The sequence below is a fragment of the Schistocerca serialis genome, chromosome 9 (assembly GCF_023864345.2).
Source record: "Schistocerca serialis cubense isolate TAMUIC-IGC-003099 chromosome 9, iqSchSeri2.2, whole genome shotgun sequence".
NCBI lineage: Eukaryota > Metazoa > Arthropoda > Insecta > Orthoptera > Acrididae > Schistocerca > Schistocerca serialis.
Genome location: NC_064646.1, coordinates 467,978,996 through 467,997,029, shown reverse-complemented (window position 1 = coordinate 467,997,029; position 18,034 = coordinate 467,978,996). Strand labels below are relative to the sequence as shown.

The window sequence follows — 18,034 nt, the reverse complement described above, 5'->3', positions numbered from 1 at the left end:
TGAATAATAGTTATGGATATAGGAATGGTCTATTAACAAACTGATCACTGAAATAAGTAAATACCTTGATAAAAAGCTGTGCATGCCCAGTATGTCTGTGACTATATCTAAGCATCTGAATGGTAAACCATAACTCTTTCACTTAATGGCTGCTTACGGTTTCCATGGAAAAAGTTTCTAAGCTGGTTCTCATTCTATATCAAACATAGAAAATGGAAGGTAGTTATACAACAAACAGGTGAAAGTGTATATTCCAACTGGAAGGAGACGCTAGCAGGTGTACTCCTAGGAATTCATACTACACCCTTTACTGTTCCTGTATCATACAGGGTGTTAAAAAAAAGGTGTTGAATACTTTGAGAGGTGGTAATACTCATCAAAACAAGAAAAATAAGTCCAGTAAATATGAGTCCATGAATTCAAACTTTGTGATATAAGTGCAATGAACCTGTGTCTGGGAATGCACACTTTCTGCGAAAAACATGTTTACAGGAGATGTTCAACGTGGCGTATGTTCATGACAGTGCACCCCTCTGCCATCTGGCATAAGGAATGACGTACCCTTTGAAGTATATCTGGTTGATGTTGTACCTGCTGGCATACATTGAAGTGTCAGCCCATTGTTGATTGATGAGGCATAGTTAGTTCCTTGAAGTGTCCCCATAATGAAATGTCTTGGGGGTTGAGGTCTGGGGAATGAGCAGACCAAGATGTGGGTGCACACCCCCCCCCCCCCTTCCTCCCCAAACAATCCAGTGGTCCTGAAATGTCTATGTCAGAAGATTGTGCACATTGTGGTGAAAGTGTGCTGGTGTGTCATCATGCATGAAGAACATTTGTATTTATTGCCACAATGGTATACCATCCAGTAAGATAGGCAATAGATTAATGAGAAAGTCCAGTTGATGCACCCCAGTTAACCTTTGTGGTAGCACATATGGCCCTATTAATCTATTGCCAAGTACGCCTGTCCCTATGTTGATTGAGAATTGGTGTTGATATCTTCTGTCCTGAACTGCTTGGTGAATTACATCGGCCCATACATGCTGGTTATGGAAATTCACAATGCCATCTCTTGTGAACCCTGCCTCATTGGAAAATAAAATCTTGATTGTTAACAGTGGATCCGCGGCACACTTCTGCAACAGCCATTGACAGAACTGCCTTCTGCCATGATGATACTGTGGCCTTAGGGTCTGAACACACTGTAGATTATATGGATACAGCCACTGTTCATGAAATACCCCCAGATAACAGAGTGAGACATGCCTTCTACTGCTGCTAATCATTGCGCACTGGTCCCAGTGGTTTCTTCTACAAAATGTAGAATGTGCTCACCGATTTTAGCCATGTGGACTGTGTGTGGCCCTCCACTGCCAGTCTTCCGAAGTGCAAAGTACCTGTGTTCCTCAGATGCTGGAAAAGTCTGCTGAACAGCTTATCAGAGGGGACTCTGTGCCATGGATATTTTTCACCATAGAGGACATGGGCTTGTGGGCTACATCTACTTGCTAAACAAAAGTAGAATATCATATTCGCCATTTCACTTGTCAAGTAGTAGGCTTCCATTACTAACAAATGGTGGAAGAGAAAAAATGTAAATGTATTACACCATTTGTACATACAACAGTAAACACATAAGTGAATCCACTTTTGGAAGAAGGTAAAACACTGTGATACATACCCCGGGTTGACAGTACTTTACAATCAGGCACACAAACACGATGGAAACTAACATAGCTTACAACATGACTCAAACCACACAACTGACTACAGACCACTTAACAGTAGGTAGAGTACTGTGAGAAAGATGACATAATACCTTGGTGACACATGTGATGGAGCACCAATGCAGTGACTGTGCTAATATCCATAACCAAGCATCACACAGCTCCTCCTATAAACACCTGTGAAATCCCTGCACTAGCGGGACAGAGCAGATGAGGTTCTATCTGTGGAAAATGGCCAAAATAATTTACTGTCAGTTGTACTCAACACATAAACTTTATTTCTTAAAACACACAATCACAGAAGCAAGAATCAAAAACACTCAAGGTTTTAATGAAAGCCCTCCTTTGATTTAATTTAGATTGGCTGAAGGCCACATCAAAAATCCAAGACACAAGGGCTGAACAAGGAATTGAGTTCTTCTGGAGGTTTCATTTCTTTAGAAAATTCTTTTTTTTATTTTCAATATAAACAGGCTGAAAGCCTTAGCTTAAATTTTTCCCATAGAACTCGGCTGAAGACCTCACATTAATCAAGAACAGTGTTACAGCTTAAGGCCGAGACAAAGATTTTCAGTGTTTAATCTAAATAGGCTGAAAACTAGGCTGAAGGCCGCATATCAACAAACTAATTTAATGGCTTAAGGCCAAGGAGGAAGAGCTTTCAGTTTGAAAAGACTGAAGATATTTTATGTAAAACTCGGCTGAAGGCCTCATACTAAAGAATAACCATCTTATGACTTAAGGGCAAGACGAGGATTTTAAATTTTTAATTGAAGAGAGATTAAAACTCAGCCGAAGGCCACACACCATGCAGAAAACAATTTTACGGCTTAAGGCCTAAAGGGAAAAGCTTCTAAATTTAAACTAAAATAGGCTAAAGGCTTTATCCTAAAATGCTTCACATAACTCTTGGGTGATGGCCACATATGAAAACCAAACAATCTCATGGCTTAAAGCCCAGACAAAGAAATTTCTAATTTTTAACTTAAGCTGGAAAACTCAGCTGAAGGTCACATAAAAACTAGAAAATATTTCTTATGGCTTAAGACCTAGACAAAATTGTTCAACTTTTGATTTGAAAAGGCTGAAAATGCGGCTGAAGGCAACATACCAACTTGAAACCAATTTATGGCTTAAGGCCTAGGCACAAGGAATTTTCAGTTTTAACTTTGAAAGGATGAAACTCGGCTGAAGGCCACACAGAGTACTTAAGACTAAAAGGAAATCACTATGTAAAACACAAGGAGCAGTTCTCAGAATGTTCCAAGGATCGGCCTGGGAAGATAACACTAATGCATGTTTAGGAGAGACAGGCAATCAGACCGACAACCTCTTAATCGGAAGGCAACCTAACCGAAAGCCAGCCGACAAACCAACCAACAAGATCAGTTCCATTCCACCCAACCAGCAAAATTACAACAGGATGTCAATAGCACAACATTCTGGATACTGGTGCCCAATCCAGCCAAGTCAGGATAAATGCCCAATACGACCAACAACACCTCAGCTGTCGAACTACGTGCCGTACTGGACAGCATCAACACGACAAGGAAAATACACTGCCAAAAACTACATCAATGACCAGGGCAGTTCACCAGAATGTCAACGGCCACAAGGCAGAAGATACTGCTGGTACACTTCATTAATGAAAGAATGAATTAAATTAAGTTAAACACCACACAGGAAGACGGCTGCAATTATAGCCGACTTCAATCCACACACGTTGTCGCTCGTGGGAATCTGCCAGAAAGTGACAACCAGGGTCAAACGAAGAGATATGATAGCAGTTGAGGCTTGATGGTAGGTTAAGTGAGCACTCAACTTTAGTGTTCAGGATTGGTGGCCAACGAATTTCGTAACCCTCGCAAGAAGTGCCTCACAACTCCAACTGCCCGTGCACGCCACCAGTGGCTCCGGTCTGACTATGCACCATGGAGACTTCCTTGCTGCTCTGCCCCAACCAACCAACTGCCTCACACATGGAAATGGTCAAAAGACCAAATACACATTAGCCAATGAGACGACCAACCATATGACCAACCAACAGTCGTTCCCACTCCAGTGTCCTTCCATTGGACAGTGCATGTGAGTCCCAAGTGGTTGGCAGGTACTGTCTGTCAGCACCTCACTGCTGATCCATCCCTGATGCTGCTCTGTGCCCGACTGCACTCCTGGTTCATTTCCAATTGAGTTCCAGACACACGACGACCCGGAAATTCTATCGGTCGCTCCAGAGATGGTACAACAGTGCCCTTATTGATAAACGCTGCTCCTGCTACTCACAGGCAAGTAAGGCAGAAGTTAGTGACACCAGTAAATGGAATAAGAAAACAAGGTGGCAGTACCGTAAAAGAAGATGACCAACAATAAATGGCATGAACACGAGCCACACACGGATCAATGTGTTTATCTCAGAAAGTACACATTTATGGACCCTTGTTTATTGGACTTATTTTTATTGTTTCAGTGAGTACTAACACCTCTCAAAGTATTAGAATATTTCTTTCTAAACACCCAGTACAAATGACACGTCATTTAAGAGAGACCTAACCTTAGGAACAATTACGCATGTTGTATGATGCTAGAATTGTACGGTTTATATTATGTGACAGAACAAGCTGGGATAATTTTACTTCCCCTCTTGTTTTGCCATCTGCCCCCTTAAAATTCATTTTTTCATTTTTGAATTAATTACCATTAACATACATGAGTCTAATCTGAATTATCATGAACGAGAAATGTTGGCCCTTCATTTTAAAGAATGTTGTTGTTGTTGTGGTCTTCAGTCCTGAGATTGGTTTGATGCAGCTCTCCATGCTACTCTATCCTGTGCAAGCTTCTTCATCTCCCAGTACCTACTGCAGCCTACATCTTTCTGAATCTGCTTAGTGTATTCATCTCTTGATCTCCCTCTATGATTTTTACCCTCAACGCTGCCCTCCAATACTAAATTGGTGATCCCTCGATGTCTCAGAATGTGTCCTACCAACCAATCACTTCTTCTAGTCAAGTTGTGCCACAAGCTCCTCTTCTCCCCAATTCTATTCAATACCTCCTCATTAGTTAGTTATGTGATCTACCCATCAGCATTCTTCTGTAGCACCACATTTCTAAAGCTTCTGTTCTCTTCTTGTCTAAACCATTTATCGTCCATGTTTCACTTCCATAAAAGGCTACACTCCATTCAAATACTTGATGTTAACAAATTTTTTTTTCTTCAGAAACGCTTTCCTTGCCATTGCCAGTCTACATTTAATATCCTCTCTACTTCAACCATCATCAGTTATTTTGCTCCCCAAATAGCAAAACTCCTTCACTACTTTAAGTGTTTCATTTCCTAATCTAATTCCCTCAGCATCACCAGACTTAATTCAACTACATTCCATTATCCTCATTTTGCTTTTGTTGATGTTCATCTTATACCCTCCTTTCAAGATACTGTCCATTCTGTTCAGCTCCTCTTCTAAGTCCTTTGCTATCTCTGACAGAATTACAATGTCATCGGCGAACCTCAAAGTTTTTATTTCTTCTCCATGGATTTTAATACCTACTCTGAATTTTTCTTTTGTTTCCTTTATTGCTTGCTCAATATACAGATTGAATAACATTGGGGATAGGCTACAACCCTGCCTCACTCCCTTCCCAACCACTGCTTCCCTTTCATACCCCTTGACTCTTATAACTGCCATCTGGTTTCTGTACAAATTGTAAATAGCCTTTCGCTCCCTGTATTTTACCCCTGTCACCTTCAAAATTTGAAAGAGAGTATTCCACATTGTCAAAAGCTTTCTCTAAGTCTACAAATGCTAGAAATATAGGTTTGTCTTTCCTTAATCTTTCTTCTAAGATAAGTCGTAAGATCAGTTTTGCCTCACGTGTTCCAACATTTCTATGGAATCCAAACTGATCTTCCCTGAGGTCGGCTTCTATCAGTTTTTCCATTTATCTGTAAAGAATTTGTGTTAGTATTTTGCAGCCGTGACTTATTAAACTGATAGTTCATTAATTTTCACATCTATCAACACCTGCTTTCATTGGGATTAGAATTATTATATTCTTCGTGAAGTCTGAGGGTATTTTGCATGTCTCATACATCTTGCTCACCAGATGGTAGAGTTTTGTCAGGACTGGCTCTCCCAAGGCTGTCAGTAGTTCTAATGGAATGTTATCTACTCCAGTGGCCTTGTTTCGACTCAGGTCTTTCAGTGCTCTGTCAAACCCTTCACACAGTATCAGATCTCCCATTTCATCTTCATCTACATCCTCTTCCATTTCCATACTATTGTCCTCAAGTACATCACCCTTGTATAGACCCTCTGTATACTCCTTCCACTTTTCTGCTTTTCCTTCTTTGCTTAGAACTGGGTTTCCATCAAAGCTCTTGATATTCATGCAAGTGGTTCTCCTTTCTCCAAAGGTCTCTTTAATTTTCCTGTAGGCACTATCTATCTTACCCCTGGTGAGATAAGCCATTACATTTGTCCTCAAAGCTACCCATTCTTCTTCTACTGTATTTCTTTCCCCCATTCCTGTCAATTGTTCCCTTATGCTCTCTCTGAAACTCTGTACAACCTTTCTTTCTTTCAGTTTATCCAGGTCCCATCTCCTTAAATTCCCACCTTTTTGCAGTTTCTTCAGTTTTAATCTACAGTTCATAACCAATAGATTGTGGTCAGAGTCCACATCTGCCCCCGGAAATGTCTTACAGTTTAAAACCTGGTTCCTAAATCTCTGTCTTACCATTATATAATCTATCTGATACCTTTTAGTATCTCCAGGGTTCGTCCATGTACACAACCTTCTTTCATGATTCTTATACCAAGTGTTAGCTATGATTAAGTTATGCTCTGCGCAAAATTCTACCAGGCAGCTTCCTCTTTCATTTCTTAGCCCCAATCCATATTCACCTACTATGTTTCCTTCTCTCCCTTTTCCTACTCCTGAATTACAGTCACCCATGGCTATTAAATTTTCGTATCCCTTCACTACCTGAATAATTTCTTTTATCTCATCATACATTTCATCAATTTCTTCATCATTTGCAGAGCTAGTTGGCATATAAACTTGTACTACAGTAGTAGGCGTGGGCTTCGTGTCTATCTTGGCCACAATAATGCGTTCACTATGCTGTTTGTAGTAGCTTACCCATACGCCTACTTTTTTATTCATTATTAAACCTAGTCCTGCAGTACCCCTATTTGATTTTGTATTTATAACCCTGTATTCACCTGACCAGAAGTCTTGTTCCTCCTGCCACTGAACTTCACTAATTCCCACTATATCTAACTTTAACCTATCCATTTCCCTTTTTAAATTTTCTAACCTACCTGCCCGATTAAGGGATCTGACATTCCACACTCCGATGCGTAGAACTTTCTCCTGATAATGACATCCTCTTGAGTAGTCCCCGCCCGGAGAACCGAATGGGGGACTATTTTACCTCTGGAATATTTTAACCAAGACGGCTTCATCATTTAATCATACAGTAAAGCTGCATGCCCTTGGGAAAAATTACGGCTGTTGTTTCCCCTTGCTTTCAGCCATTCGCAGTACCAGAATAGCAAGGCCATTTTGGTTAGTGCTACAAGGCCAGATCAGTCAATCATCCAGACTGTTGCCCCTGCAACTACTGAAAAGGCTGCTGCCCCTCTTCAGGAACCACACGTTTGTTTGGCCTCTCAACAGATACCCCTCTGTTGTGGTTGCACCTACGGTACGGCTATCTGTATCATTGAGGCACGCAAGCCTCCCCACCAATGGCAAGATCCATGGTTCATGGGGGGAGGTTTTAAAGAATATAACACCAGATCTAAATTTGTGCTTAGTTTTATGTATGTAACTGATTTTCTAATTTATTTCAAATATTCCTAGTTAGTATCTTTTCATTATAGGGTGAAATCAGTAATTGTTTTGTAACTTAAATTCCCTCTGTACCTGTTATTGCAAGGATTTATAAGGGCCCAATTTTTGATCCCGAGACAGTCACTTCACAGCAGAGTTTCAGACAAGGAACCTGTTTTGGTTAGAATGACAACAATGCATCAACTTAACAGTCAAATAAGTGTTACACAAATAGGCAGTGTGTTAAAACACTGACAGTGTCTGCTCCATACATATCTTTCTATTCTTCAAGAACTATGAACTTTGTGGTTATGTTTTTTACTGCTCGTAGATGTTCAACAGTAATCTATTGTAGCAGTATGTGGATGTTTGCCTGCAAACTATTAATGAGACTTATCAAAAGCAGATGTGCATCTGTCGGATACATCATTTACAGTGTACAGTAGTTGCACTTCCACCCCCAATTTTTTCAGCCAGTACGTCAAAACTGAGGACAATCAACAAAGAGATAAAGCAGGTGATCATCATCACAATTACCAGACTGAGGTGTACAGCATTTGCAGATCAGTGACAATTTTGCTAACAATGATTACAATTTTATGAGAAGGAAAAGAATTCACTTGTGAAAACTAGAAATTTTGTAGAGACTGGATTTCTGTACAGTACTTATCTTTGGGAGCTGAAATATGAGTACTGCTGATAGACATGTGTAAAATACAAAAGGAAAGGTGTGTGTATTTTGAGATAGTGTGTGTATTTTTATATTTATCTGTTTTCAGTACTAATATTTTTCTTCCTGCATGTAATTACTAGCCAAGAATTCTGAATCAAAAATTTTTACTGACTGCATTTCCTCTGTTTGAGAAATTGTTTCTGTGTTTCACAGCTTTAACAAATTTGTGAGCGACCATTTCACCTTTTTCTCCTTTGTGTATCCTTCCCATTTCCCATCAACCACCTGCGTAATCTATCCTAGTAACCATAAGTTTCAAATAATGGAAAATCCAGGTTGGAATATTGACACTGACCTTGGCTGCCAGAGACAGTGTTCATATGTGTGTGATATGTATTTGTGTGTGTGTGTTTATGTTGTCTAATTCAGAAGAAGGTCTTTTGGCTGAAAGCTAACTTGTTTGACAGTCTTTTTGTTGAATCTGTCTGTGACTTAACATTTCTGCTGTATGGTGAGTACCAGTCTACCCTTTTCATAAGCATAAGTTTCCTGACTAATTAGAATTTACTACCACAGTAGGACTCAAAGCTTGGTCTTTGTCTTTCTAGTACACAGTTTTAATGAATAAAGACAGATTATTTCAGTGCTGCTCTTATAAAGAATGAAACTCGCAGTTTAGTTAGAATGAATGTTTGAGTGATGCTAAGTCAGAACAGTTGCTAGAATGAAAAAACTGACTCTACATAATACAGAAGAAATCATGAAGATAGTGCCTTGCAGTATTACTCAGTATTAAAAGGAAAGCCTTCAACTGAGGGAGGATAAGCAGATGAAAAGTGTTGAATCTGCCTTCACATGGTTTATGTAAATGAACCACTTGGAAAAAACCAAAACAGATCTATACAGATGATGATGTTAGTTTACTCAGAATAATAGGATTATGTGTTATGATGTGGGAAACATCAAAAGGAGAACAACATGTGTCACATCCAAAATTGTTTTTAAGTCATCCTACTGCAAAAAACAACAAAACATGGCTTACAAAACCCAGAAGTCAAAAAAGAAATAGAAGAAAAAATACTGATCCCAGAACTTCTGAGGAATTATTTAAGGCAACCACATAAAAAGTTAAATCAGGCTATGAAACTATGATTTGAATTGACTCCATTACTGCATCAGCATCTGTATTCTGCAAACCGTTGTGAAGTGCATGGCAGATGGCATGTCCCATTATACCAATTTTAGGACTTTTCCTATTCCACTCACGTATTGAGCCCAGGCAGAATAATTGTGTAAGTGGCTCTTTGTTCACTGTAATTAGTTGAATCTTTTCTCCATGACCCCTACAGGAGCAATATGTAGGGGGTTGTAGTGTCTTCCTAGATTCATCACTCAAAGGAAACTTCTAAGTGGGTTTCCACAGGTTTGTTTGCATCTGTCTTCAAACACCTGCCAATTGAATTCTTTCAAAATTTTGGTGACAGTCTCCCATGGTTCAAACATACATGGGACAACTTGTACTGCCCTTCTCTGTGTACATTCAGTATCCTTTGTTAGTCCTACCTGGTGTGGGTCCAACATACTTTAGCAATATTCTGGAAGACTTGCATGAGTGTTTTGTATACAATCTCCTTTATGGAATGATCACATTTCCCTAGTATTCTAGCACTGAACATGATTATTATGTCTCATATTCCTACAGATTGTTACACCTTAGTATTTGTAATGACAGTATTATGAAAAGGATAAACTGCTACTCACCATAGAGTGGAAATGTTGAGTTCAAGACAGACAGACAGACAGATGGTGGACAAGGATGGGGAGAAGGCAGCAGAAAAAGACAGAAGTAAAGACTAGTGCTTTGGTGGAATAGAGGGCTGTGTAGTGCTGGAATGGGAACAGGGAAGGGAATAGGTGGGTAAAGAACAATGACTAATGAATATTGAGGAGAGGAGTGTTATGGGAATGTAGGATATATTGCAGGGAGAGTTCCCACTTCTGCAATTCAGAAAAGCTGGTGTTGGTGGGAAGGATCCAGATGGCACAGGCTGTGAAGCAGTCACTGAAATGAAGACTGTCATGTTGGGCAGTGTGCTCAGCAACAGGGTGGTCCCGTTGTTTCTTGGCCACAGGTTGTCAGTGACCATTCACGCAGACAGACAGCTTATTGGTTGTCAAGCCCACTTAGAATGCAGCACAGTGGTTGCAGCTTATCTTGTAGATCACATGACTGCTTTCACAAGTAGCCCTGCCTTTGGTGGGACAGGCAATGCTTGTGACTGGACTGGAGTAGGTGGTGGCTGGAGGATGTATGGGACAGGTCTTGCATCTAGGCCTATCCATGGATATTTATTTATTTATTTATTGCAATATGTATTCCATAGATCCATTTTTGCATGCTAATGTTTGTATGTGGAATGAATCAAAACATTTAATTCATTATTACATTTATTTCCATCAGGACAATAAACAAAGATTAAGAATGCAAACTGAAAATAATAATACAGTAACACAATCAGTAAGTTCTAATTACACTCACAAACAGAGGTTAAGATGTGTTTTTCAGATCCTATTGAAACAAGTTTTACAGAGTAAAAATGACCATCTTCTTGACTTATAGTTCACCAGTTAATCTAACTGAAGCAGCAAGATATGTTGAATCAAGAATACACAATAATACATAGTAAATAATCTTAGCTATCTCAGCTTTAGAATTCTTCTAGACAATAGAAAGGTTTTTCAAACAAGAACTCCTTTACTTTACTTTTAAATAGTACGTTATTACCTCATAGACACTTAATGTTACTTGGAAGTGCATTGAGGATTTTTGTGCTTGTGTATTTTAAACCTTTTTCACTAGAGACTAATTTTTCAGGTCACAGTGTAGTCACATTTCATTCTTGTTTTATGATGATGGTATGTTTCATTTGTTCAATATTGAGAAGATTTGTGAAGCATAAATGTCATGACTGAAAAGAAATATTGTGAAGTAGTGTTGTCCATATGTACGCCCAAGAATTTCAAACAAAATTTATTCTCTGTATCTGCTGACCCTCATGTGCTATGTCTGTCTCCTGTGGGTTTCATAAGTTGGGCTTCACATATCAATGTTTAGGGATCTCTGCTGTTTGGCATGGTCTTTCTGTTGAAGGTACCTCATTAATTTGACCTCAACAAATGGATATCAAGGATACTGGACAGTAATTTTTTGGGTCACTTCTACTACCCTTCTTGTTAATGGGTGTGATCTGTGCTTTCTTCAATCCCTCAGACACAGTTTTTTGTATGAGGTATCTTTGGTATATTATGTTTAAAAGAGGTGCTAACTCAGCCACTAATTCAGGACAGAATATGATAGAGATTCCATCATGCCCTGAAGTTTTGTTCAATTTTAATGACTTCAACTGTTTCTCAATGCCACTGACACTAATATTTATTTCACTCATATTTGCAGTGGTACAAGATGAAACTGAGTCATTACTTCTGAGTTTTTCTTTTTGAAGGAAGATTTGAAATTGGAATTAAACATTTTTGCTTTTTTCTTTGCTATCCTTGGTTTCAGTTCCTGTCATGTCCATGAGTGTCTGGCTTTGGTGCCATTAACAGTCCTTATGTAGAACAAGAATTTCTTTGGGTTTTGTAAAATATCCTTCAATAATATTCTACTAGGGTTGTCACTTGTGACAAAGCAAGCTGAGATATTTTTACTTCCTCTCTTTTTTTTTGCCATCTGCCTCCTTAAAATTAAGTTTTTCTCTTTTAACTAATTACCATTAACATTTGTGAGTATAATCTGCATTTTCAGAAAAGAGAAATGTTGGCCCTCGGTTTTAAAAAGTATAACACCAGGTCTAATTCTGTGCTTAGTTTTATGTATGTAATTGATTTTCTTATTTATTTTGACTATTCCTAGTTACTATCTTTTGTTATAAGGTGAAATCAGTAATTTTTCGTAACTTAAATCTATTGTTGACATATAAACAAATATAAATCCTGTACTAATTATAAACATTTGGAGGAATAACTAATAGTATTCTTAAAGGATCTATTTGGCTCTATTCAAAAACATGTTAGCAAAGGCAGCCCTTACGTAGTTCCAAAGTGATTAACAGTTTTGTCAAAAGTATTGTTTCAATAATGATAGATGTTATTTTTATCATTTAAACAAGTAATTTAGCTTAACTCTTGTAGTAGCAGAAACAGTTAAAAAGATGCAATTTTTCGATGTATTTGGTTAACTGAACGAGTAATGTTTTAATTGTAATTTCTGTAAATTAAACTTTAAACAATGTGTAGTTTCAGTGCCTATTATTGTGAGGATATATAAGTGCCCAATTTTTGGTTCTGAGACAGTCAGTCCACAGCAGAGTTTCAGGCAAGAAACCTGTGTTGGTTGGAACAAAAACAACACATCAACTTTGCACAATTTTGGTAAACATTTTTGGAATACAGTGATCAATTAATTGTTATATTTAGATTAAAGTTCAGTCTTGATCACGTTATGTCTGTTTTAATGAGTAACCGGTTTCAGTTTTTTCTATAAAACCATCATCAGACCCATTGGCTCCCTTGGGTTGGCAGGTGGAGCTCCTGCCAACCCAAGGGAGCCAATGGGTCTGATGATGGTTTTATAGAAAAAACCGAAACCGGTTACTCATTAAAACAGACATAACGTGATCAAGACTGAACTTTAATCTAAATATAACACATCAACTTAACTGTGAAATAAGTGTTACACCAATAAGACATGTGTTAAAACAATGACAGTGTCTGTTCAGTTTATTTGAAAGACTCTGAAATGTGTGGTTAGGCTTTTACTGCTCATAGATGGTCAACAGTAAACTATTGTAGCAGCATGTGGATGTTTGTCTGCAAACTATTAATGAGACTTGTTGAAAGTTAAACAATAGTGCACTGGCCATATAACTGTGTAATATTGGGGTGGGGGGTTGTGAACAGTGAAAGTAAAGAACTGTGAAATGCATCTGTCCAACTGTCAGCTACATCATTTACGTAGTCATTGTCAAACTTCCACTCCCCCCCCCCCCTCCCCTATTTTTCAGCCAGTATAGGAACACAGTACGTCAACACCGAGGACTAACAATGAGAAATGAAGCAGGCGAACATCACACGCTGAAGGCCTCATGCATTGCCTTCTTAGCACCAAATGTATTTCATTCAGCATCTGTCTACTTATAGCCCTGTGCTTTGTTATACACTTAATACAGAGAAGTCTGTGTTTCTTTAGAAGTTCCTTTACAGTAACTGTATACAATAGAGGATACCTCCCAGCATCAACTGATCCACTGGGTACATACCTATCCTGTGGATAGTAAACTATTCTTTTAAATCCGAGCCATAGTTCCTCTACAAGCCCCTCTCCTGAGCTGAAAGTTTCAAGATTATCACTGAGATATGACTCTACTGTCTCTGTATCTAGTTTATTGAATATGTAAGTCTTTCTATTTGTTTTAGATGCCTTTTGTACTTTGGCAATCATTGTTGCTAGAATAACCTCATTGTCACTTTAACCACCCTCAAATAGGTTTAGTCTATTTGTGTCATCAGATCAAATATGTTTCCATCATGAGTGGGGTTCTGAACTATCTGTTATATTTAGTTTTCAGATAAGGTATTTAGTAATGTTTAACAAAACTGTAATAATTCAGTTGACTGTTAATCGATTAAAATTTTCTTCAATGATTACAGTACGTTTGGGGAACTTACATACTATTGATCCGAGGTTCTCTCTTGAAGTTTTTGGGTACATCAGGTGATGAGTCTGGCAGTCAGTAGAAGGATCCAATTATAATTTTATCACCTCTACTGATACTGAGTCTTGCCCAAACAGTCTTGCTTGCAGGTTCAATTTCTACCTTGTTAGATTCAAGTTTCTTGTACACTATGACAAATACAGCACCTCTATTTCCCTTTAACTTATCCTCCCATTAACTGCTCGAATTTTCTGCAAAAATCTCATTGCTGTCAATTTTGGGTTTTAAGGAGATTTATGTACCTAGTATTATGTGCACTTCACTGCTTTTTATGGGTGCTTAAATACTGGCATTTTTCTGCCTATACTTTACCAGTTAAGTGCTAGGACTTTATTATTTTTGCCTGTGATTTTATTACTCTTATCTGTGAGGTGTATTTCTTTGAAACTTGCACCAAATCTTTTGAGTATTCTACAGCTACCATTACCTGGAATGGATGGAGAGCCACTTAATCTAAAAGATCTTTGTGTGTGAACCCCACGCACAGTCTGCTGCCTGGGTAGTGTCCTCTGATGTGTAGTGAGAGACTGGCCCATTTTGGGGGCCAGTACAGTTGTCAATCCTGTGGCTCAATTCTGGGAATTCACAGCCTAGTTTGTCACAGAACCTTCACAACCTTCTTACTTGACTCAGAAACAGAGAGCTATGATCTTTTCTGGGGACAATACAACACATTGTAAGCTTCTGTGGCAGTTGCTGGAATGATGCAAGATGACCTCAAAGCCCAGCTGCAGGCATCATGTGTTACAACATGCACCATAGTCTGCAGCTGTTTGCACAAAGTTCCCTCAATGACTGCCAGAATAGACTCTTCAACAAATTGAATGAGTCTGAGTGCACATAGTTTCCTTCCAAACAGGTAGAGCATACATAGAGAGACTGTGGCTCTTTATTTTGTGCTCCCTGCAGTGCCATGCTGTGCTATTTTCCACCATGTTTTTGGAAGTCACTGTGAAGGAGTGACTGAAATGAGGAAGTACCACAGTGTGTAACTGGCTTTCAGCTGAAATTGGAGATTGTTTGCATGTAGTTTGTCACTCACTATGTACTGAAATCTTTGCCTCAGTGGCCAAATTTATGAAAGTGTTTTAAAGATTCAATTGTAGCTAAATATCTGTCACAAGCAATACTATCAACATATTTGCTGCTCATTTCATTTGCAGGAATTTTAGCTGTACTCATAATTCCTGACTGACCACACCCTCAGAAATTGTGACATATTCAGAAAAAAAAGTTCAAATATTTGTGCAAGAAAGAATATAAATGTCATTTTTGGGTGTTTCACTTGCAGCAATTTTATCTTTAGATTTTTAATCAGACTGAAGTCTCTTATTCCTGACATAGAATGCTCTTATACATAAATATAACTGAATATTGCAGAACATACATCAGAAACATGAATAAGAAAGTCCCAGAATGTGTTACAATTGTGAATGTATTTACTTCCACTTTGTAACTGCATGTGTCTAACTACACAAGCCCAGTGATCACATACAATTTCAAACATTATTTTTTGTGTTCATCTTAAAAGTTCAAAAGCACTTTTACAGTTGATGTGTCTTTAACTGACATTTAATTATAACAGATCATACCTAGCGTGACATGTTTGTGATTAATTTTCAATGTGGTGTTGTCTCAAAATGGCATACTGTCATAATGTGAAAATTATAATACAGAAATAACAAAATGTGATGAATCCTCCCAAAGGGGAATGAGGGACATGATGTAATGGATTTCTGATTTCAGCAGAATGCCAGCAAAAAGCGATTGTGGCTTCTTCATTTTAGTCACTTATCATTCTGGAGTTGTTTCTAAAGTGAGATGGTTATGTGTGCAAATTTGTAAGATAGCAACTGCCAAATTCCTTTTCAAAATCAGGTCTAATGTTAGTATAGAATACAAATTCATGCATAAAATCAATAAAACTATGTGTACATTTATTTCAAGTGTGTATTGTTTAAAAATATCTGTTAATAGTTTTGTACATTTGTGTTATACACCAGCACAGAAAAAACATCATGTGTTTAACTTTACTTGAATATACATATTCATTATTGTACTGTAGGTTTCATAATATCCTTACACACTGTTACATATTGTGCCCCTTTGTTCCTACTTCCGAAAATGTCGTGGAGGGTTGTGCAGTTTTCTTCACTCTGGTTGCAGTGTTGTCTCTCTGTGGTAATCTATCTCTTTGGTTCCTTCCCATCCCTTTCTGCCATCTCTCTAAGGGGTACCATTATTCACTATACTTTTGAACTGCTGGCAGTTAATAGACCCCTACTGTTTTGCATCTGCCACCTTTTGATGCTGGACACAGCACATTACGCAACAGGTGGAGTGAGTCTCACTGGCTCACTTTCAGTTTCAGTGGCAGACAGTACCTCAAACTTGTTAGTGAGGGGGATTGATAGAACAATCTGAGTTTTCCCTGGCCCCTGTCTGCCCTGCACATGATGCCTAGCCCTACCTCTGACATGCCATGCACAGTCAAGTGGATGAGTAGTGACAGAGGAGACAGGATTCACAGAAGAGGATAGTACTAGGGAGTAGCTAGGGAGTATGTTTGGTATCTCTGGTATATGACATTCAGGTGTCCTTCCAACATACCCATTTGCAGCAGCTTCAGCTCACTTGACAGTGATCAGAGCAACTTCCAGCTGCTCACAAACAGCAACTAACTCATCTCGTGCTTGAGAACAGCATACACATGGGGCTGCATTCTGGTGCAGTATTTTACAGAATAGTAAACAAACATCTCTAAACTAAGTTAGCTGATTTTATTTCAGTTTATGGGTTTAATATGCTATAAGTATTACCAGTGGCCTTATAAAACTGATTGATTAACAAACAACTTGAGATGTCTATTACAACAACAAAAACACTTGGTGTAGACTTTTCTTTTTTATTTGAAACACATTTGTGGTTGCAGCTACCAACAATTCAACAAAATCATTAATTTAAAAAAAGACCAAATAGACCCTTGTTAAATGAAACAACAAATGTGACACAATATGTTAGTTATTTATGGTAAGAGTAAATTACAAATTCTGACTGACTATGAAACGTGTTACGCGCAATATACGCAACTTAAGAAATTTCTCAGAAATATACATTTGCAAACTCCTGAAACTTATAAAACATATAGCATTTTTTTACGTAAATATATTATGAAATTAGGGAAATATTGTTTTTGAATGAGGATATCCGTAGTGGTACTGTTGTATGACTTGGTCAGTTTTCTGTTGATATACTGCAGATTCTGAGGAGGCTGCTGTGACGATTCAGCAGTACGAATTAGGTGCTCTTTTATTTGGCTCTTCTGCTTTCTTTATAATCCTGTTTCCTCTCTTAACTTTCCTTCACTTCATAATAAAGGAGACTCAGCCCAAAGGATCTAGATTAATGTTAATTTCAAGCATGCTCATCAGAAGTCTGGCGTATGCAACTATTTTAGCTGGTGTTATTTGTGCTGAAGAATATAAGGTCAATTGAAGTTGCTAGTGTTCTAGTGCTGATTTTACTATTGATAACTCTTTCTCACCACAGGTTCCTCAAAGGCCACTGGAACCTTCCAAAGATGTAACTCACATTCCTCTCCACGATTCCTACGACTCATCACCAGAACACAATTACAGAAGAGTACCTGATGTATTCCAAATAAACACTCAAAGGGACCAGGTAAACACTTAAAAGTTCTGTATGAAAAATGTGTAAAATTCCTGCAATTGAGGAACAAACATCTCAAGAGAAAATTATATGTATACTCCAAGAGCTTTGTTATATTTTATTTGAAATAAATGCATATTCTTGTGTTTATGTTTAGTTTTCTTACCACAGTTGTGTCTTTGGTGAAAAAGTTGGCACACAAAGAAAATACACATTTCTACAAACACTTTTCCACTTAACTCACTGATATATGGAATGTGGGAGAAAATGCATGACTGCCAGTGCAACATCAGTACATTCATTGGAACATTAATTTTACAGATGGAAGATATATCTGTAATACAACT

General features: G+C 38.2%; 1 protein-coding gene across 4 annotated transcripts in view; it reads left to right on the top strand.

Moving 5' to 3' along the window:
- Nucleotides 1-17,785, top strand: part of LOC126418810 (transmembrane protein 145-like) — a 114,151-nt gene extending 96,366 nt beyond the window's left edge. For all 4 annotated transcript variants that reach the window (XM_050085751.1, XM_050085749.1, XM_050085750.1 and 1 more), the window contains one exon: nucleotides 17,568-17,785. In XM_050085751.1, coding sequence (XP_049941708.1) covers nucleotides 17,568-17,711 — 144 coding nt within the window. In that variant the 3' untranslated portion in view covers nucleotides 17,712-17,785. The remainder of the gene's footprint in view (nucleotides 1-17,567) is intronic.
- Nucleotides 17,786-18,034: the final 249 nt, after the last annotated feature.